Below are 19,411 nucleotides of genomic sequence, written 5' to 3'. Positions count from 1 at the left end.
TTAACATTTTCTGTTTCTTACAGTACATGGTACAGTTACCAAACTTCTGATTAAAAGGGTATTTGTAATTATCAGTGCACTGTCAGACTGTTTAAGTGAATAGAAAATTTCAAATACCCAATATGTTAGTCTGGGTCACATATCATCACTATGTAATATTTAATTCAACTTTTTTCCACACGTTCAGCATGATTAGGTAACAAATATTCAGACTTAAGTTGACTCTGTAGACTTCTCTGATGCGAGTTAACTTTGATCTACATTTTTCAATAACGTATACATTTACAGTAAAATCTCGTTATAAAGTACATCAATAAAGCCCCAACTTTTATACTTAGTAATGAAAGTACTTTATTCTGAAAGTCTATATATTTACCTTTAAAACAGAGTATTTTTGAATTTTTAGAAATAAAGTAGTAGGGGATCAAATGTTACATTAGCTTGGAAGCAAATATTTGTAAAACAAGAATTTTAAAAAAAAATTTAATACAGTAGCCTAAATTCTAGGCCTACATAAACAAAATTTTCTGTCGAACACAAAATGACAAATGGGTTAAACTATTTTGCAGATATGTACATTTATTGGGATAGAATTCCCTTGTTATCTCCTAGGCGAAGTATCTTGCGACCATTAGATAAAGATGACTGTTCGTACAGTTTAATAACTTTTTAGCAATCTTTTATTATTGTTGACAGTGTAGTGGGAACCAAACCAAATGACCGTGCCACATCTGCATTTCTCATTCAATGTGAACTGCTTGAGTTTCTTTTTATCTTTTTGGCCATCCATCCTGATTAAAATATTCAATCAACAATATTGTTTGCCTCACGCCACGTCAAACGTAAACAAACCTCGCATCCATAAATAACTATAGCGCCACACTAGAAGCGCGCGTCGCGAGCATGGCTGTGCCAGGCGGCATTCCTATCTTCATGGCAACACAATTAAAGCATGTCGGCCATGTTGTGACACCAAACAGTTCAAAACTTAACCTGCATAAATTAACATTGGATTTTCTATTACGTATATTACTGTTACGATTTCCCTGCGGGTTCGTAAAGGATAGCCCAATTAATAGATTTTATTTCACACACACAGTTTTATTTACTACCACTACTTGACACTTACAAATAATCTTCTAAATTAGCAAATAATTAATTACACTTAAAGAAATGTCAATTCCCCAGTCACTCGTTTCACACACCTCGCTGGGCCGCACTTCCGGCGCAACTCTCGCCGCAGCACCCCTCGTGGGTCTCCGCCGCGGGACTCCGTCGCCGCACTCCGCCGCCGCCGTCACACCCTTCGCCGAGATCCCACTCGACGACTCGCTCGCCACTTCACTCGGGACTCCGCCGCGCCCGCGACTCTATCGCCCGGAAACTCCCGACTCCACTGAACTCACTCACTCCCTGCCCTGGAACCCTCGTCCAAGGACTTCGCCACTCTGCCGCACCTGCGGCACTATCGCCTGGAAACTCCGCCGCGGGAGAACTCCCCACTCAGACTCTCTCTCTGACTGACTCGAAGGTCGGCCCAACCTCCTTAAATAGCCCTTGGGTTCCCATCCAGAACAATCGGGCATGTCTCCGAGATATCGCGCGACCTTCGCCGTCGAAACGCATCGTGAGTCCTCAAAGGACGCGGTGGCTGCTCTAAGAACGCCGATAAAGGTGTCTGAGTCATTTTATTCCGCAGTGCGGCCTCTTTTAAGTAACCCGATTTGAGGCAGGTGCGCGCTGCGACGGTCAGGATGTAGCGAGATAGTATGACACGAGATACCAGGGAGAGGATGCGGGTGGAAGGGGGCGCAGACAGGCCGAACGAGTGCGGCGATGCCATGCACTGCAGCCAAGCGCGATCGTAACATTGCCCCCTCCTTAAACCTGTTCGTCCCGAACAGGTAATGCATCTCCTCCTGGAGGTCCCCATGCTACTCGAAGTTTAGGCCTCCTGCCTTTCCTCCATCGCGGGCTGTACAGTCTCACCAGATAACCCTCTCTCTCATTAGATGTAGCTTCTCTTGTCACCCGGCGACACTTCTGGGTCGCAGATTCCCCATGTCGTTCAGCCAGCTGCCCGAGACGGACCGACCATTGCCTTGGACGGACTCGATACTCTTGAGAGCATTGCTCGTTGCCTCCCAATGGTTCGCTTGTTTCTTCCCTTTTTCTCTCTGTTTGTTCTCTCGTAGCTACTCGTTCACAAAGCATTTCTTCCCAGTTCTTCTTCGTCTCTTCTTGGTTCCTCATTCCCTCTTTGTTCTTATGAATATCGTCTGGACTGCACTCAGTTACTCCTTGCACCATCTTCTTCACTCTTTGTGTTCTCATTTTCTCTTCTCGGTCTTTCTTCCCCTGTTCTTGGTCCTTCTTCACCTCTTCTTGGTCTTCCTGTGTCTCTTCTTGGTCTTCCTTCGTTTCTTCTTTGCACTTCTCTATCTTTTCTTGACTCATGTACATCTCTTCTCGGCTTTTCTTCAGTTCTTCTGTGCATTTAGCCCTCTCTCTTTGGTTTATCTTCATTTCTCCTTGTTCAATATTCCTTACTTTGTAACTCGTCTTCACTACTTCTATGCTTTTCTTCAGCTCTTCTTTCATCTTCATGTCCTGGCTGTTCTCCTCTCCTTGGCTAATGTCCTCTTCGCAGTGTTCTTCGCTGTTCTCTTCGCTGTTCTCTTCACTGTTCTCTTCACTGTTCTCCTCTCGGCAGGTCTCCTCTTCACTGGTCTTCTCTTCGCTAGTCTTCTCTTCGCTAGTCTTCTCTTTGTTGTTATTCTCTTTGTTGTTATTCTCTTGGCTGGTCTCTTCTTGGCTGGTCTCTTCTTGGCTGGTCTCTTCTTGGCTGGTCTCTTCTTGGCTGGTCTCTTCTTGGCTGGTCTCTACTTGGCTGGTCTCCTCTTGGCTGGTCTCCTCTTGGCTGGTCTTCATTTCTCTGTTCTTCTCTTCACCGTTCTTCTCCTGACTGGTCTTCTGTTCGCAGTTCTTCTCTTCGCTGTTTTTCTCTTGGCTGTTCTTCTCTTCTATGCTTATCTTCCCTTCGGTCTTCATTTCATTCCTCATTTCTTCTTGGCCATGCTTCAGTTCATCCTGACCCTTCTTCATTTCCTCTAGGCTATTATTTGACCCGCTCTTCTTTTCTTCATGGTGGTTCTTACTCTCCTTCCTTCCACTCTTCATTTCTTCCGTAAAGTTCTTCATACTCGTTAACATTTCTTTGTTATAGTTCTCCCAAGTGGCTCTTATTACTTCTAGGGCAACCATTATCTCCTTGTATTGCTCGTCAGTAAGCTCTTCAGTAGCCATCTCTCTTTAAATCATTTACTAATAATTAAACAACCTAAATAATAATAATTTTTTGAATACTGTTCTTAATTTTTAAATGACTTAGACGAACCTTCTAATTAAAATAACAATAACTCTATTACATTCAGAACTATCACTGACTACAGTAAACTCAAACTAGCTCTAGAAAATTACAAATTAACTAAATTTCTAAATGCTAACTTTACTCTCGAAAAACTAAATCCTATTTCTTAACTGAATCCTAAATCTATTAATTAGGGCTATCCCACTTCTGACACCAAAATGTTACGATTTCCCTGCGGGTTCGTAAAGGATAGCCCAATTAATAGATTTTATTTCACACACACAGTTTTATTTACTACCACTACTTGACACTTACAAATAATCTTCTAAATTAGCAAATAATTAATTACACTTAAAGAAATGTCAATTCCCCAGTCACTCGTTTCACACACCTCGCTGGGCCGCACTTCCGGCGCAACTCTCGCCGCAGCACCCCTCGTGGGTCTCCGCCGCGGGACTCCGTCGCCGCACTCCGCCGCCGCCGTCACACCCTTCGCCGAGATCCCACTCGACGACTCGCTCGCCACTTCACTCGGGACTCCGCCACGCCCGCGACTCTATCGCCCGGAAACTCCCGACTCCACTGAACTCACTCACTCCCTGCCCTGGAACCCTCGTCCAAGGACTTCGCCACTCTGCCGCACCTGCGGCACTATCGCCCGGAAACTCCGCCGCGGGAGAACTCCCCACTCAGACTCTCTCTCTGACTGACTCGAAGGTCGGCCCAACCTCCTTAAATAGCCCTTGGGTTCCCATCCAGAACAATCGGGCATGTCTCCGAGATATCGCGCGACCTTCGCCGTCGAAATGCCCAGAAACGCATCGTGAGTCCTCAAAGGACGCGGTGGCTTTTCTAAGAACGCCGATAAAGGTGTCTGAGTCATTTTATTCCGCAGTGCGGCCTCTTTTAAGTAACCCGATCTGAGGCAGGTGCGCGCTGCGACGGTCAGGATGTAGCGAGATAGTATGACACGAGATACCAGGGAGAGGATGCGGGTGGAAGGGGGCGCAGACAGGCCGAACGAGTGCGGCGATGCCATGCACTGCAGCCAAGCGCGATCGTAACATTACGTTAAAATATAATTTTTATCAAACGTTTGTATCTGTGTTAATATAAACTTTTAAAACGTGATCTACAAATAACCAAAAGCTGGCGCTGCTAAAAACAATTGTCTTGAATGAGGGGCGAGACAGCAATTGATTGTTTAGATCGTCTCATGCACTAAAGTGTGTGATCCATGGTGGAGGAAGAATGGCGCGTTATACTGTACTATGATTCTATGAATCGTTGAGACATTGTTTGTTTACGTTTTTTACTTGTTAACGATTCTTGAAAGCGATAAAAATTAATCATAATGTACATTTATATTAAAGAATCCCTGCGCAGACACAGTAACCACTATGTAAAATTTTCCTGATAACTGGAAAAGAATGGTCGTTGTATTGAAAGGTAGGATACGTTTTTAATGTTAAAGTGGAATATTTTTACATTGTTTACATTGGTGTTTTGAGTGGGAATTTAAAATCATACGTTGAACTGAAAGATACGTTATTCTGAAGTACGTTGTAACGGAATTTCACTGTAACTGTTAAATATAGCTAGTAACTTCTCGATGGCAAACTAATGCAAAAAAAATTCAAACAATGAAACATTTGTCTATAAATAAAGTACATAAAATAATAGAAGTATTATAGAAAGTGTTACATTACACTCACCCCTGTCCAACAGTTGCTTTACGACATCAGTGCCACCTTGAGCAGCAGCAACACTCAAAACAGTTCGCCCTTCTGGATCAATGCTGTCAATGTAACAGCCCCAGAAAAGTAACAACTCTACAACAGCAGGATGTCCCATGGAAGATGCAGCCCACAATGGTGTACGACCACTGCGGTCCGCATGGTCCACATCTGCTTCGTATTCCAGCAGCAACTCACACACATCCCTACCAAATCATTTAAAACATATTCACTGACACTTCACTGCAAAAATAAAAAATCTACAGAAAACACCAAACTAAACAAAGATAATTTATGATTTCACCAGTGATTAGTGAATATACAGATAACTAATGCAACACATGTTTGTGTACAGAATTATACTTCCAGCCAGCTTTCTTTGGCTACTGAACCACAAAATAAGAAAATAAATTTATCATTTATTTATCATTTATGGTCAGTTTTACCAATATATCTTAAATTGACCCTCCATTAGTGTGTGAAGATCATAGTGGGCTTTGAACCAAATGAATACCACCTTAATAAATATAATTAGTATCAATCATGCTAAATGTTGGGACTGAACCATCATACCTGCCTCAACACATACTTAAAAAGGAAATGAACACAACCACAGCAAGGATCTTGTAAGGACCCAGGCTACTGCCCTCCCCACTTGGTAAACAGGTGAATTAACGATTTATTATGTTGTCTGATTATGTGCAGTTCTATCGTTAGGTTGTTCAGTATCATTAAATAGCAGCGTTTTATTCTCATAAAGAAGTATTCATGTGTTTGCAACATGGTTTATGATTATAGTTAACATTGTTTCATGTTTTTAAAGTTGTTCTGAAGATTTCCTTGTTTTATGGTGAATAAGCCCCTAGGAAATATTTTTATCCGTTTGTGTATTTACATTTACGTATTTATGTGCCTTCACATATACAAGTATTGCTTGTTATGGTTGCTTTATTCGTAAATGAGCATTACCGTAATTTACCATTTGTACTTTTTTTTTAAATAGTCCTTTGTCTGAAGACAAGCTGAGGCAATCGTTTGCCAGGTGCGTAATAATTAGAATGAGACAGAGAGTTTGGTAACCGTGAGAAAGGACTCTTAAGTTAGTCGGAATGCTGTTGCCCTGAGCCATGATTATAATTGATATTTTTCCATGTATTTAGTGATTGGTTAAAAATGATGTCATCAAACTGTGTGATTTTTTCTTTGTTGTAATATATGCCAGAAAAGCCTTGTTGCGAGGGTTACGAAATTTGTATACTGCTATGTTTTTGTGAGTGCTGTGCTGTGATTGGGTGGTGAGGCCACGCACTTGCCACTTCCCTCAGGTGGTACGCAATTACATGTAATCTCGTCAGTCAGCATCTGTACGAGGTACTGAAAAGTTGCATGTCGGGCGGTGGCTAAATAATTATATATTAATGGTTTGAAGAGAGAATTTTGTGACTGTGACTGTGTATAATCAACTTTTTTTTGTGTTTTGGAACTTTCAACTAGAATTTTGTGACAACAGTCGTCGGTATTAGCCCAAACAAGGATTGAGTAAACTTTGTCCAATGTCGCGGGGATGTGAGTCCTTTGGCTTGTACCGTGAGATAGTGTGCAACCACTGGATTTACTTGTGAACTACGTATATTTTAATATTGAACCTTCGGTAACTGCGAACAGTCAACTTGTTTCTTTTGGAGGCAGTGAAGACGTTATGTGCGACTTGTTTGTAGATTCGACATGTAATTGTACTCTTAGTCTGAAAATGTTGGCCATCATTACTGAAGAGTTTTCGTGAAGTATTAATAAAAAACCGTAAATATCAACTTCTGTCCGAGAGAAATTATTTCAGCAAATAATCGTCGACATTGACATTTCTTTTGGAACCTAAATAATTTTAAACACCCAATTAATTTCTGCAAGTGTTCATGTACATTCTAGACCGAATTTTGAGCTAACTGGTAGGTATGGAATGATACAACCTAACCAAATATTTGAACATGTGACTATAACTTACAATGTTTTAAAAAACCAAATTAAAATTTTTTCAAAAATTTAGAACAAATTAAGTAATATTATTTAATCCAAATTAAATCACACTATGATATGTTTGCAATTGGAAAAATTAGGTCAAAACAGACCAGTAAATATTTTAACTCATAGACACACACACAAAATTAGCTATTTATTAGCCAATTGCTTCAAAAACCACAAAAAATACTGTGAAGCTTATACTTTGTATCAATAATCAAGATAATTATACCATTATATATCTAGTATGTTCTGCTAAAACATCAGGTTATGTTCTTTAAGCTCGCAACTTCATAATATGTAAACATCAAGAGGTAAGGTTCTTTATTGAGAATCAAAAGAAAATCCTGCAGTTTGCATCATATTTGTAAACCAAGCATTACACAAAATAAATTTAGAACCAATTTCATACCAAAATATTTAAAAAAAATATATAAAAATTATAAATATGTACTTCTGACTATAATGATTAATTTTTTATTGCTCAAACAAAAAGGCACTTGGTAAATTTTAAACGTAAGTAACTGTAGTAACACTTTATATGAAGGTTATGTACAAGGCATACCTTAAATTAGTTTATCTATAAAATAATTTATTAGAAGATTTGGTTAACTTCTCTTATTTTTTTATTCCAAATTATAAAAAAAATCAGAATTATCAAAGTTCACAAGCTATACCATAGTAAGGAAGCTAGGTGAATAAACTAATGTCAGATGCTCAAAAAAGACACATTAAATGGCACAAAGTTCATACTTAACTTTGCATTCCCCAAAACATAGTCTATGAGATACAAATAGATGTAATTTGAGTTGCAAGTTGCCTTCAACAACATTTTCCCTCCAAAAAAATTTTTTTTCATGTACATATTTCTAGAATCTCTTGTCATTTCAAGTAACAATATAAACTTTACAAACTGCAGAAAATTTCAGGAAACAAAAAATTCTGTAAATTACTCATACCTGTTATAAATTGAGTTTCTTTGAATTTTTAATACCTATGTTTATAGACCAGTTTCTCTCAAATCCACAATGTATTTCATACCCAAAATATTACATCTTTCAATAATAGTGAAATAATGGAGCACAAAATAATGACGTAGTATAAAACAAACTTGTAGAAGATGATGTAGCAGAACTCTCTCTCAATTATCAGCTTTGTAGTTAATTCACAGTACCTATAGAACCATAGAATTAACTTATTTGATTCCTAAGAAATCCCTGCAAAAATGGTAGAATAGCAATGATCACCGATTTTGGTAGCCGACTGCAAATTAAATATAGGTGTTGAATTATAGCTACCTAAAATTGATATGCATCATTATGTAACACCAAAAAGGTTTTTTAAAAATTAAAAATTAATTAAAAACTGCAATGGTAGTTTGAAATGACTCCAGTAACACTACTCGTAGCACCAACAGCCTAGATGCACAAGACATCACGGCACAATGCACTTATTTGTCGTACACTCGCCCCTTCTTTCCTCTTGATAGCAGAGATGACATAGCTGTCTGCTGTCTTTAACTGCCTAATCTCATTTCTACATTTGTACATGTATGACTTCCCGAATTGCAGTTAACAAAGTGACATAGGCTCAAAATGCATTACCACAAGTTGGTCGCACACAACCCTGCATGTACTCTTTATTTTTGACACCCAAGGTACTTTCTGTTGTTTTATAGTCTGATTTTATTCCTGAGCTGTCTATCTAATGAAACTAATTTTTATTTTGATAACAGATTCTTCAATTTACTGTAAGTAATCCCAGAATATTACTTCTGCATGGACATTGCTAAAACTTATGCTCAACCCTGCAGCAAAAACAAGACTTTGCAATAAGGAAATGTTAAGTATACATGTCTGTGGTAAATTTTAGGCAAAAGATATGTTGCTAACAAAATTAGTTTTGATGATAAAACTTATTTTCTTACAAAAAGCAACTTAAAACATAAAATGACTTCGCAGTGGCCCTACGATAAAAATTAGATGCAATTCCATATTCATGCTTCCACAATTAGACGTACTGGCTCTTTAATGGTATTGATTTATTCTTAAGAAGTTAAATAAGTTACTTATAAGTTTACTTAAATATTCACATTTCAAAAAAAAGTCTAATTTATTTTCTGTTAGCAGCCACTGAAAATGGACTTTGTGCATGCAGTTTCCTAAAACTTAATCATCACGCAGTGCTTATGGTTACTTTTTGTGACAACAAGATATTGAATACCGTGTTTTATCGCATAATCGTCGCACATTTTAAACTAAAATCAAGTTTGAAAAGTAGGGGTGCAATGTTTATGGGGAAAAAAATTTTTTGTTAGGTGAAGTTATTCATAAAAACAAAACCCGTTCATGGAAAGTAAGTTTATTAAAAAAAAATTAATATACAATAGCACGCCAAACAATTTCTATTAATAAGTCATGCAACAAAATCTTTCTTCAACTTTAAATAGAAAAACAAAATCTGTGACCGGAACACAAGCCACTCTAATCTGTGACGTGAACTAACGTGTAACTATCGTCGTAGTACACACTTACCACGAAAGAGTGTGGGCTATCAAATGTAGTTAACCCGGCACTCGACAGAGATTGCATGTTGCATGAATCGGCGAGATATTGATATTCGACTACGTGTGGGAAGCAACATAACCAAACATGAATGATGCCAACTAGTATTGGCTACATTTTTATAAGCTGTACACCGCAGCGACGCAGACGAACATATAAAGGTTATAACGTTTAAAAATGTCTCTAAATGAAAACATACACATCAGACAACTTCGTTTTTCCATTAATTAAATAAGTAAGTGGTAATGTCCGAATAAGTATCAGATTTCTACTTTAAAATACATCGTTTTATACGGAAAAGCTACCTACACAAAATGCTCAGAATCTAATAGCGGAACCAAAAACATCATGCAATGTTTACGCGAGAGTTTTTTTTAATCCAAATTTTGACGCCCTAAAATATGGGTGTGACAATTTTGCTCGTGCGACGATTATGAGATAAAACAGGGTATACGTAGGGATGGTGATTTTTCGTTTTCGCAAAATAGATGCGAAAATATGGTAAATTATATTTTTTCCGCTATAAAATGCGAAATCTAGACTATTCCGAGATAAATGCGAAATCAAGGTAAAAAACGTAGATTCGTCTTCAATCTACAAAATTTATTTACAGATTATATTTTGTTTCAGTTCAGTATCAAAAGAAACCATCATTTTATGGCGTATTCAGCACAAGTATCTTATTGTCATGTCATTCACAACACTATTGTTCGTAAATATTGAATGAAAAATGGCCATCCGTGCCTCGCGATTGTAAACAAAGCAAAGAACAACTAGCTGGAAGAGTGTCCGTCATCTTGCAGAGTACAAGTTTTTAGGCCGCCATATTGCGACATCTCTGCTTCGCCGCGCTAACAATTCCCATTTTCTGGCTGTGTTTCACGTGAAAGCCGCGTTCTTGTGTAGTCTGTGGAAGGTGGTGTGTTTACAAATACGTGCATACTCGTGAATGTGTTGTATACTGTTATTTCTCGTGGTAAAAATGGGACGAAACGTAATTTCCATTCGCGATCGCATAAATGAATACAAAAGTGAACAGTTCTACGAAAGTGATACGAATATTTTAATGCGCAATTTATGTAATCGCCGTCTGGAGTGGAAAAAAAAAGATGTACTTGAAAAGCACATTAAATCTGAGGGACATCAGGCTGCAAAAAAAAAAAAAGATTCACCGAGAAATCGGAAGAAGAAAAAAAGTCGGTAAAACGGCAAGCAACGGTTTCTGGCATGATCGAAAACCAAAAGAAGGCAAAAATTGAAAGAAAAAAACAAAAAAAAATTGAAATAACGAGTTTCAATAAAATTATTTATGCACTCTACATCAACTATGGCCATGAACACGGCTAAAAAATATTTATTGTAATTTTAAGTATTCAATTTATTGCACTCATAAGTGCTAAAAAGTTGTTTGGAAACCTGCCAAGATAGGCTATCTTTGTAGTTGTGCTAGATCTTTATTTCTGTGGTTGTTAATAATTAATATTTGTATTATTTAATGCTTTTAAAAATATACTTTTCTTCGGTAATGTAAAACGAGAGAATTGGCTAAATCTTGTTTTTAAAAATGCTACAAAATGCTAAATTTCAAATTCAAAATGCTAAATGTTATTATTTTAAATGCTATAAATCACCATCTCTAGGTATACGGCATCCTTTTATTTGTAAGATATGCAAGCAATGAAATAAATAATAAATTTTACTTTAAAATCACTTTTTTTCATGCAACAAACTACTGAAAATGGACTCTGAGCTGGCTGCTAACGGAAATTGTTTTGCACGACTACGTGTTTATGCTTCCTTTGGCAATGGAAGTTGTACAAGTCAGACAGTGCTGATTGTTCAGAAGATGTCCTGTATTAAACATTTTAATGTCTCATTAATAAATGATGGTCCAACATTTCTGTAATAAGCCACTAGATGATGATTACACTTCATATTAGAACAGTGAGAGTTTAAATGTTTTATTAAGCCTACGTATCATGTGTACACCAACTTAGTGGACAATGCCTTTTTTTTGTTGATTATCCACAAGATTTTTATTCCCAATTAGCATGGGTGATTGGAAGTCTACTGCATATACATAATAAGTATTTTACATTTCAGTAGGTATTTTACAACAATTCAAATTTATTAATTTTTATGTTCCAGTTTGTCTACTTAAAAAAAATTTTTTCTTAAAAATAAGAGTTCAAGAAAATTAAGTATTACCTGTGGCCTTCAAATGCAGCAACAAGTAAAGGTGTCATGCCATCTTTGTCTTGGTGATCAACTGCAGCACCTCGTTCCAACAAGATGTTAACAACCTGAACAATAATTCAAACACATAACACATAAATATGATACATATATGCAATTAACTGCACTAACAAACTGACTTTTTATTTAGATATGCTATTTAGTACGGATACATGAATATTTTGTGTAACTAAATCAAAATAAAAAAATACTAACTTTGATTTTGTTTTTGTTAAGAAATTCAGTAGCTAAAAATATTCACATTTAACCAAAACCCAGGTGCTTATTAAATGTCTGTTTCATTGAATACATATCTCTATGGAAAACATCCATGACATGCCTCTTCTTTTCCAAATTTTTATTTCTGAGGTTACAACCTACTGTTTATAAATCTGGTTTCGTTTATCATCTTCCCTTTCGTATAACATGTTTTTTTTTTTCATCTTGCTGTCTGCACCAGCTGTGAGATGCTGGGAAAAAGGTAAGGAATTAAAAGAAAGAAGACTAGTATTGTCTGTAAATTTTATAGGTAAGACAAATTTTAAGAAAATGCAGTGTGTAATTCTTGCAATAAACAGATTTGTACACAAACAGGCATAAAAGTAACTTGTAAAGAAAGTGAAAATTATGTTACTTTAGGCATGTGCAAATATAATCAGTTAGCCATTTAAAAATGTAAGATGCATTACATTTTTTTACTTGCAAAACCGTGAGCATTTCACTTATTTCATATAATTATTTTGTCTTCTCGAAAATATTTTAACAAAGTTTCAACCTTTATGTGGGAAAGGACATATTAAAAATTAAAATAGTGTTTATATAGCATTTATGTCAACAACAATGCAGCAAGGGTAACCATTATCACAGGTTTAAAAGATAGAAAGAAAATATATTTTTTGGTCACAAAATTTCCTGCCGGAACAGAAAAACTAAACCCCGGGCTAAACTAATATTAACAACCATTGGAAAACACTAAACCTTTATGGCATTTTACAAAATCCAGCTTCCAGAATTTTAAAGGATTTCAAATCAATCATTACTGCAAATAACGCATACACACATCACAAATACCTTAGCATAACCTTCACTGGAAGGTACACAAAGTGCAGCAACACTAAGAGCTGTTCTCCCATCAGCATCTGCATGGTTAATTTCAGCACCAAAATCCAACAAATGTTCTACTATCTCTGAATGTCCCATGTAGGCAGCTGCTATCAGTGCTGTGCGGCCTTCATCGTCTGTACGGTTGACATCTGCTCCGTGCTGCAGTAATGCTAGGACTATCTCTTCATGACCACCCCAGGCTGCTGCACGAAGGGCTGTACGCTGGTCAGAATCTGCACAGTCCACTGCAGCCCCATGCTCCAGTAATGCTTCAACCACCTAGCACAACACACAAATATCACCACAAAAATATAACTGACTAAAAGTTCTTAAAATTCCAAACTCCTAATGAAACAATATCAATTGTTAATTAACCACAAATGTGAAAGGGACAGACTATACTGACACTTCAAAACCATCACTAAGCCAAGTACAGAAGAATCTTTATTTAAAAAATGGGCTGTGGAACGCTTTCTTTGTAATTAAATGTGATTGACCAACTAGTGCCTACGTTCAATGGAATATTATTTCTCAAAAATAGGAAACAATTCTGCTCTAAGTGAATTTTATTAAATACATTGAAGTTTTACAATGTTCCTAAGGCGTTCTTCCAAACCTCTGCCCGAGTTATGAATTTCAATAAAATTTCTTCAAATATAATAGGTATATTACATATATCAGCAATGCACAAAAGAGCAGTTAAACACTTGGCTCTCCTTCCAAGTACCATGTCCATGGACTTACATCATCATATTCAGGGTTGCAAGACACTTGGAATTCTGAAATTCTCTGACATATCCAGTTTTTCCCCAACAAGACCTCCCAGACACACATCAATGGGTTAATGCTTTTCCTATTGACCGGAGGAGGTTGTATATGCAGTTCGACTGTGTCATTTCATTCTTAAATGTATCACTACCGAAATAAATTACTATTTCTATAATAAACCTCTTCACTCCCAGTCATACACTGAAAATGGATGTCACATGCATGTCTAGGTATTGCTATGTGCTAACACTTGTTTTTGCCAACAATAATGAATTACATATGCTCTGCCAGAGCACCGTTTCACTTGGGAGGTCTTCCTAATACAATTAATTTTTCAATAATATGACCTCTTATTCCCAAAATTTGTTAGTGAAAATTAATACTGTACACACTGCTCACTATAACTTAAACTACGCTCATTGCTACACTCATATTTGGCAAAAAATTTTAGCAGAAAGTTCGTGTTGAAAGATGCAAAGAAGGTGATTTCTGAATCTAGGAAGGGTAAGAATAATTAAAGCCATTAGATCATGGAAGCATGAACACAAACATACAAAGGGTGCAATTGAAGCCTAAAAGATATTATACTATATGTCATTGGTATAAAGCACAAACAATCAATAAAACCACTCAGTATCTATGCTAAAATTAGATAAAAGCTAAGTAAAATTCAGTGTTAAAAGAGAAAAGCAGTACTTAACTAACATCTGAGCAAACAGCATTATGAAGAACAAAAATGCACTTATGTGCAATTTCATCTGTACTTGCTGCTGCTGCATTTATCCCAGACCTTTATTATTTATTCACATACTAATTTTCTGTGATTTGACGATGAATCCTAGGTTTGAATCTGACCTGTAATTGATATGTACGATCATGCTAGGTATTCTGTACTTAACTAGTGAATCCTTACATTAGGAAAATCTCAGTTGAGTTAAAAATCTTAGGACTAAGTTATCAGTACTATGTTATTGTTAACATATTGAGCTTATATTACCTAACTGATAATGTAAAAGTTTTATGTTGCTGCATATAGTAAACAGAAATAATATAATAGTGTTAAGTTGCTTGGTAAACTGCTACAAAGAATTATATTAGGTTTAAACTCCAATTTAGGACCATGGTTCTGTAGAACAGCTATGAAAAGTTAGGCCTAACAATTGTGGTTGTAATTAAACTTTTGTGTAATGATTTAATACAAGAATTTCCCTAACTTTTACTACCCTATTGCAATAAAATAAAATAGTGTTTATAATAAACGTGAACAAAAATATTTTTAGAATAGTTAGCAATATATGCAGATTCTGCAAATAGCAATTAACTTAATTTTACACAGAAAAGTCTATAATAAATTTAAAATACATTAAAATTTAAGAAGTTTTATGAGCCTTCTGAAAAAAGTGTTATTTTCATCTGCATTGTCTAAAGCTTAGAATAATTGATAATGATTGCCGAAATTCTAAAATACGTATTTAACGGATTATAGATGTGTGGCATCTTAAAATGTACAGAAAAGTTTAAAGTTTTAGACGTAGCTTGGTATACTTTATTATGGGCAACATTTTTGCTCTGGTGATGTTTAGACAGTATTCAATATCCTGCCACGTATTCTGAATTGTGTCTACAGTTACAGTTTCTATTGCTACAGCAACCCTCTCTTTCTCTTTAAGGTACTGAATGTTCGTTATCTTCTCAGTGTACACAATGTTTTGAATGCATCATTACAAAAAAAGTAAAGTTCTTGTGTGACCTAGTGTGATCATGAGGCTTAAAACATAGTACGCATGGGAAACGGGAGCAGGGCTGCGAGACTGGCCTGTTCCCTCCGTTTTAGCATGAGGTGGCGCGTGGCAGAATGAAGACCATTCAACAAAAGGCTCAGTTTGTGTTGTTGTATGCCAAATTGAAATTGGCTGCTACGGTGCAACAGAAGTGGTGACGTTTACATCCATGAGAACAATCTCCAGATGATAAAGCTTTCAATCAGTAGCTGAAACACTTCAGTTGAGAAATGAAAATCTTCTGGCCAACCAAGAAGTGGAACGCACAAAGCAAAGCTGCCCAAAGAAATCAGTTGTTCATAAATGTTTAGCATTAGGGATTCCAAAAATTCATAATGTTTGCACACAAGCTTGAAGCTCTGTGCTTTAAAAATTCAGCTGCTGCAGGAAATTAAAAAAAATGATGGGGAAAAACCTGTGGAATTTGTTGTTTATCTGCACTAATTCAGTCACCAGAGATGAATATGTTGCCCACATCAAAGTCTAAAACTTTAAACATATCTGAACAATTTAAGATGCCATAAAATTCTTCTTTTACAATAACAGTTTAGTATCCAGGCAATCATTCTTGATGACCCTTTATTTACCAACTCCGATTATAAAATTCAGGTTCAACTGTTAGAATTTTGAAAGTTTTTACAAGACACTCACTTTTTATCTGCAGATTAAGAGATTTGCAGACAATGGTCTGTCTACACTTCATAACCCATTGTACTGTTTGAATTATAAATTTGTATTCATTTGAAACAATCCTTAGTGTCACCTTTATTTTGCCAGCATACAAACACATGAGCGATCTTATGTTTTGTTTCATGTGTGTTTAATATTACACCAACAATTTTTTGCATCCAGTCAATGCATCATGAACATTGCAGAAATTACATAAAAATTATCTCTACTTGAAAGTACAATTTTCTTGCTCTACTACCTTCAAAACTTTGGCAATTGTAAAAATTTCAGTGCACTCAGTAAAGTTATTCTACTGTGTTTAAATAACCTCTTTAGCTGAATACCATATAATCCTATGAAACTGAAAATTTTACCAAAAAACTATCATGCAATTAGTGGAAAATCTTTAATCTAGCCAAGCAGATTAGCGATTTTGCAGGATCATCAAACTGCAATATAGTTTTAACTTTACTTCAAAAAATAATAATATACAAAACAATGGTATCAAAAACAATAAAAAATACAGATGAGCATTACTGTTCAAAAAAGTCTCTGACATAAAGTTGCATCCATGATTCCGATTTATTTTTCAAAAAGTCATTATGGAAATGTATCTGTAAAATGTGAAATTTGAAATGCAACCCATTGCAAACCGGTACTGTAATTAAAACTGATAGTACGCAACAATAAACTCGCAAACTAAACACCCTGGCAGCGCAGTAATGTGACCTGACAGCCAAGGTCAACAGCTGTAATCCACCCGAAAATATCTGAGCGGCTCGTTTGATGTCAGAAAACAGAATGTGCCGAACCATACAATGCCAGATTATAGACCTTTCACTGTAGTAAGATGTTAATAGGCAGCAAAAATTAATATCATTTTAGATAGATATATGTATTTTTAAACAGTTGATATTGATTCACTGTAAACTATTATTAAACCAGCCTTTAAACATGCAGAACTATGTTATTTTTATGTTAAATTCTATATTTACGGTAAAAAAAAAATCCATGATTTTGTAAAAAAGAAAAGAGAATAATAAAAGAGGATAATCAGCCAAATCACTTGATGTTTCACACTTCCGATTATTTTTTGGGTACCGAGTCACCAGCAAGTGCATTGTATCAAGTTTCCCTTGAAATATTAGAAGAAGAAATTCTAGAAACATTTAATCATTTCCTGTACTTTTCCCCATATTCCCCTACAACTTTCATTTTCAATGAATTTTTATGGTTTTCAATACTTTTAGGATTCCTGATGTCAAAGCACAACAAAAAACTGTGTCTGTAGAAACAACAATAACCATTATGATAAAACATGCTTTCTAACAACTGTCCTGTCTACAGCTCAAATCATTTCCAGTGTGATAGAGATAGAGGAAAACTGAATTTATAAATCCTGCTTTTGACATTTATTTAGTGTTAATAGTGCATTTAATTCAATTATTAAAACATTAAAATTTATTGAAAATGTTTTCATTGCTGGTGAAGAGCCTACATATAAATAAAAAAACGTAGCTTACACCGAAATCCTATTTTTGTTAATAAAAAAAATTGTATGATCAATGTTCCAACTCTGAAAAAAAAATCTTCTGGTGGTCAGTATTGTCAAGTCATAAGGTAAAGAGCATATATGATAAGACATAAATGATCGACCCTATCACTTCCTCTAACTACATGCGTATACCTTGATAGGCAAATATACATACAATTGTGCTTTTAAAAACAACTCAGTTGAAAAACTACATGCTCTGCATACAAAAAGTCACTTAGACACTTTCAACCACTTCCCAGATGCACATGGAAGACACTGCTTTATTGCCCACTCCACTAGAAGTAGCAGGCAAGACTGCCAATAGCACTTCACTTAGAAATGCAAAGGCAGAAAAGCTAACAAAGATGCCATGGATTCCCAGTGTTGCTGTTTACCAGCCTAGTTAAATCACTAACATTAATTTCCACTGGCGCCAAAATTGGGCGTACACATTATTCTAATTTTTCAAATATATTTCTCTGCAGATCAACTCACTTCTAAGGAAGCATGGCATCTACACAATTTTCAAGCATAAACTAAACCTTGACATCAGTGAACGAATTTTTTGTCTACTCATGCCAATATTATATAGCTTTATTTGATGTAACATTATATATATATATATATATATATATTTAATTTATTTATTTACTTCTTTTACTTTTCTTCTAACTTTTGCCTTTACATGGTGGACACTTCATTTCTGTGCAATATTGTTATTTGAACTGTTAACCAGTCGTAATGTAATTGTACGTAACTGTAATTTTGATAATGTGGACTTTTCCCTACTAAACTAATAATTTCCTGTATTTGATGGGGTCATTGTGGTTGAGTGGTAACATCACTCTCCTCCTGCCAAAGCCATCAGCATTGAATTTCCTGTGGAGCACATTCAGGCTATTTTGCAAGTGGGGAATGAGTTGGACGTTGCCACGAGCTGGTGGGTTTGCTCGAGGTAACTATTTCCCCCCCCCCCCCCCCCTAATGTAATATATCACTGCTCCAGCCACATAAATTAATTCCCCATTATCTCTAATTATCTCAATGTCAATTAGAAGCCTCAACTCATTCATTCATTTGTTCGTTCATACTGTTTTTGACTAAGAACAGAACTGACTGCAAGAGTACCTGCGTATGTCCGCCCCATGCAGCGGCTCGAAGCGCAGTCCACCCGTCACAATCCGCGTGATCTGCTTGTGCACCAGCCGCAAGCAGCACAGAAACTACATCCTCGTACCCGTGTCGCGCTGCCAAGTTGAGCGGAGCCTGTCCGTGCCTATCCGTGGCTTCCAGATTTGCATTCCGACACATAATTGCAAGCTCTAATGCATGAGCATTCCCTTCCGTTGCCAAAATGTGCAGAAGTGTACTTCCACTGTGGTCAACCTTATTCACATCTCCATCTTCTCCCAGTAATGCCACGAGGGAGTCTCTTATGGTCTCTGGGATGGAAGAGCAGTCTTCAGGCACCTGTAAAAATTAGTTTTGTATTAGCACTCAGCACTGACATTGACACTTTCAACTTAAACCATATTTTATATTCGAGTATAGTATTTGATGGTTTTAAACATAACTGATAGCAAAAACAAGCCACTAGTGATTTAAAAGAAAAATTATTTTTAGAAATAATTTTG

The 19,411-nt window shown here is 36.3% G+C and overlaps 1 protein-coding gene across 1 annotated transcript in view; it reads right to left on the bottom strand.

Annotated features, from left to right (window-relative positions):
• Positions 1-19,411, bottom strand: part of LOC134529511 (ankyrin repeat domain-containing protein 50) — a 145,750-nt gene that overhangs the window by 86,513 nt on the left and 39,826 nt on the right. Inside the window, exons 4-7 of the mRNA XM_063363670.1 lie at positions 18,906-19,247; positions 12,993-13,304; positions 11,895-11,989; positions 5,086-5,312 (exon numbers count right to left, since the gene is read on the bottom strand). Of these exons, the coding sequence (XP_063219740.1) occupies positions 5,086-5,312; positions 11,895-11,989; positions 12,993-13,304; positions 18,906-19,247 (976 nt within the window). The remainder of the gene's footprint in view (positions 1-5,085; positions 5,313-11,894; positions 11,990-12,992; positions 13,305-18,905; positions 19,248-19,411) is intronic.

The sequence above is a fragment of the Bacillus rossius genome, chromosome 2 (genome assembly GCF_032445375.1).
Source record: "Bacillus rossius redtenbacheri isolate Brsri chromosome 2, Brsri_v3, whole genome shotgun sequence".
In the NCBI taxonomy this organism is placed as follows: Eukaryota; Metazoa; Arthropoda; class Insecta; order Phasmatodea; family Bacillidae; genus Bacillus; species Bacillus rossius.
Note: the sequence above shows the minus strand (reverse complement) of the source record. Positions and strands in the feature narration are given on the sequence as shown.